This window comes from Corvus brachyrhynchos, unplaced genomic scaffold, assembly GCF_000691975.1.
Source record: "Corvus brachyrhynchos isolate BGI_N302 unplaced genomic scaffold, ASM69197v1 scaffold806, whole genome shotgun sequence".
Classification (NCBI taxonomy): domain Eukaryota; kingdom Metazoa; phylum Chordata; class Aves; order Passeriformes; family Corvidae; genus Corvus; species Corvus brachyrhynchos.
Genome location: NW_008238454.1, coordinates 477416 through 480628, shown reverse-complemented (window position 1 = coordinate 480628; position 3213 = coordinate 477416). Strand labels below are relative to the sequence as shown.

The 3213-nt window shown below is 70.4% G+C and overlaps 1 protein-coding gene across 1 annotated transcript in view; it reads left to right on the top strand.

The window, feature by feature from the left end:
- The window catches only part of LOC103617491 (cullin-9), a gene marked incomplete at its 5' end in the record, with an annotated part of 17456 nt that overhangs the window by 13638 nt on the left and 605 nt on the right, over positions 1–3213 (top strand). The window contains 7 exon segments of the mRNA XM_017736949.1: positions 5–312; positions 776–958; positions 1302–1459; positions 1772–1982; positions 2070–2235; positions 2360–2505; positions 2684–3049. Coding sequence (XP_017592438.1) covers positions 5–312; positions 776–958; positions 1302–1459; positions 1772–1982; positions 2070–2235; positions 2360–2505; positions 2684–3049 — 1538 coding nt within the window.

Genomic DNA, 3213 nt, shown 5'->3' with positions numbered 1-3213 from the left:
GGAGCCCCAGGCTGTGGCGGTGAGGCTCCTCTGGGCAGCGTCCTGTGGCACAGGAGGCTCCTGAGCCAGGGAAGGCTTGCGGTCACGCCCCAGCAGTGGCCGCGCCTCCCCAGCGTTCCCTCAGCCCCGCCGTGGCCGGTCAGTGTGCGGGGCCTGCCCACGGAGCCACGCTGAGCCTGAGGTTGACCCTTGGCAGGTGGGAAGGAGGGGAAGAACAAGGAGGTGCTGGCCAGGACTGCAAAGGCAGTGGTGGAGAAGCCGAGAGGTCTGTGGGGAATCTCGCAGTGCTGGCGTGGCGTGGTGCAGCAGCAGGTAGAGCTTGGAGGGCTGACTGGGGGGGCGTGGGACCTGCCCTGGGTGGTTGGAGCAGGGAGTGGGGTCTGGAAGTGCCCTGGGAGCGTGGGGAGGGCACAGGGCTGTAGCTGGCCTCCAGAGCCTGGAGCGATGTGGGGACAGCCGTGCTGCGCTTGCCGCCCTGGCGTGGCTCGGGTGTCAGCCAGGCCCTGTGCCCAGGCTGATGCTGCGGGCCAGGAGACAGGTCCAGCGTTGGGCTTTCTGTCCTGCTGGGCTGCTGCTGTGCCTCCCTTGTGCCCCCACAGCCCCTGCCCAGCCCTCGGAGCCGCGCTCCCGCCTTGGCAGCCCCACAGCAGCACCAGAGCCCCGAGCTGGCCCTGGCTGGGACCCAGGCAGTTGGTGTTGGCAGGGCAGGGCAGGGCTGGGGACAGTGCGAGGGGCACGTCCTGCTGCGGGCTCAGCCCTGGTGCTGCTCCCACAGGTGCAGCGGTTCCTGGAGGCGGCGGGGCAGGCGCCGGACCTTGCGGAGCGCTACTGCCGGCTGTACCAGCGCCTGCGCGGGGCCACGGAGGAGCTCTTTGGGCAGCAGGCCGCCTTCGTGCTGGCCCTGGGCCAGGGCTTTGCAGGGGCTTTGCTGCAGCTCTCCTTCCTGACTGCCCTGCACGTGAGTCGAGGGAGCGCGGCCCCGCTGCCTTGGCCCTGGGCACAGCTGGGGAGCTGCCCTGACCCGTGGCGCTGGGGCGAGCTCGGGGTGGGTGGTGTCCTGTTCCCCCGAGCCACAGAGCCCTGCCCTGGCACCCTGGATGGTGGCCAGCTCAGGTGCGTGGTGCTCGTCCCAGCGTGGGCCCGGCCCCGGCACAGTCCTGCCCTGGGCTGGTGCCTGGGCACCCTGGGGCCCTGCCCGGGAGCGCCAGAGTGTCCCAGCTGCTCCCCTCAGGGACATTGCCCCAGCCCGGCCCTGTGGGCACCTGGTGAGCCCTGTCTGCAGCCAGCCCTGTCCCTCGCAGGTGAGCGAGCAGTTTGCCCGCTACCTTGACGTGCAGATCCAGGAGCTGCGCAGGGCCGCGGGCAGCACGGGGCCTCTGGAGCGGCTGCAGCAGTTCCTGGAGCCCTTTGTCGTCTTCAGCGGCCTGGAGCTTGCCCACACCTTTGAGCACTTCTACAGGTGAGGCTGCCGTGTCTCCCCGGAACCAGGGGCCTGGTGCAGCGTGGCCTGGTGTGCTGGGGGAGCCCGGCCTGGCGCAGCAGTGGCGCTCCCGCTTTGCTTTTACGGGGTCATGGAGCGTGGAGGGCCCGTGGGTGCTGCCGGTGTGCGGAGGCACATTCCCTGCTGGGGACAGGGAGGGGAGCCGAGTGTGCTGCCAGGCCCGTGTGCCGTGGGGTGAGGCCGGGCTTGGAGCTGTGGCTGTCTCCTGGCGGGCGGCTGATGGCCACAGGGCTCGGGCCCAGCCCTGACGGAAGCTGGTGGCCGTGGCAGGCACTACCTGGGGGACCGGCTCCTGACGCAAGGGCCGTCGTGGCTGGAAGGAGGCATCGTGGAGCAGATCGGGCTGTGCTTCCCCAGCCGCTTTCCCCAAGACATGCTGAGCAACTTGGCCGAGTCAGAGGAGCTCCAGCGGCAATTCTGCCTCTTCCAGCTGCAGGAGCAGGATAAGCGGCTGCTGGAGCTGGACACAGGCCTGGACGAGGTGAGAGGGATGGTGGCGTGGGGAGGCCGGAGGCTGCCAGAGAATCCTGGATCCTGACCCGAGCCGCCCTTGTGCCCCCGTGCCCAGGTGCTGGGAACGGCCTCGGTGGCAGATGTGCCGGAGGTGAAGGTGCTGGCCCTGTCCCCGCGCTGCTGGCCTGTGTCCCCGCTCTGCTACATGGAGAACCCTGGGAGGTTTTTCCCGGCGGTGCTGAGCTCCCCCCTGGCTGAGTTTGCTGACTTCTGCCGGCAGAGTGAGTGCTGCGGCCAGGAGAGTGCCCAGACCCTCCAGGGCAGCTCAGCCACGAGTGGTGGCGTGCTGGGGTGGGCTGAGTGGCTGGCAGGGCTGGTCCCTGGCGCTGACACTGTCCCTGGCAGGCCAGAGCCAGCTGGGCTGGGAGTGCACAAAGCCCCGTCGGCTGCAGTGGACGTGGCTGGGCCACGCCGAGCTGCAGTTTGGAGACTGCGTTCTGCACGTGTCCACGCTGCAGATGTACATCCTGCTGTGCTTCAACAGCGCCCAGGTAGGAGCTGGGGCCACCGTGGGGCGAGGGAGGCAGTGGAGGCCGGAGCATGGCAGGGCCGTGTCCTCCCTTCCCTTCTGCTGGGGTCTCCAGCAGTGTTGGGGGCACAGGACCCCATGGTTAGGCCAGGCCTGTGGCCAGTGGCTCTTGGCCATTGCCCTCCCACCCCGTGCTGCAGGAGGTGGCTGTGGAGGCCCTGCTGCAGGCTACGGGGCTCCCTGCTGACCTGGTGCACCACGCGCTGACCCCGCTGACCCACGGCCAGGGCGTCCTGGAGGGGAGCTGCGCTCCGGGGGGTGAGTGCGGGGCTGGGGCACCCGGGGGAGGGGCTGGTCTGAACCCCGAGGGGGTGCTGGGCTTAGGGGTGCAGGAGTTCGTAGGGCCAGCGAGGGGGCTGGGTCCGTGTGTTGCTGCCGGGGGCACGGGTCTGTGTGCCAGGCCGGGGCCTGAGGCCGGTGTGGGGCTGGGGGTGATGCGGGGGGTGGGGCTCAGGGCCATGCACGGGGCCCACGTGGGTCAGCGTGGGTGGTTGGGTCTCGGGTCTGTGTGTGGGCTTGGGGCGGGGCCAGGGGCTGTGTGCGTGGCTGGGGCTTGGGGCCACACGTGGGGGACAGGGCTGGGGTGGCCAGCGGTGCAGGCAGCAGCAGGAGGCCCAGCTTGGGTCCCACAGCCACACGGGTGTCCCGGGGCTCCCTCCGGGCCCCGCCC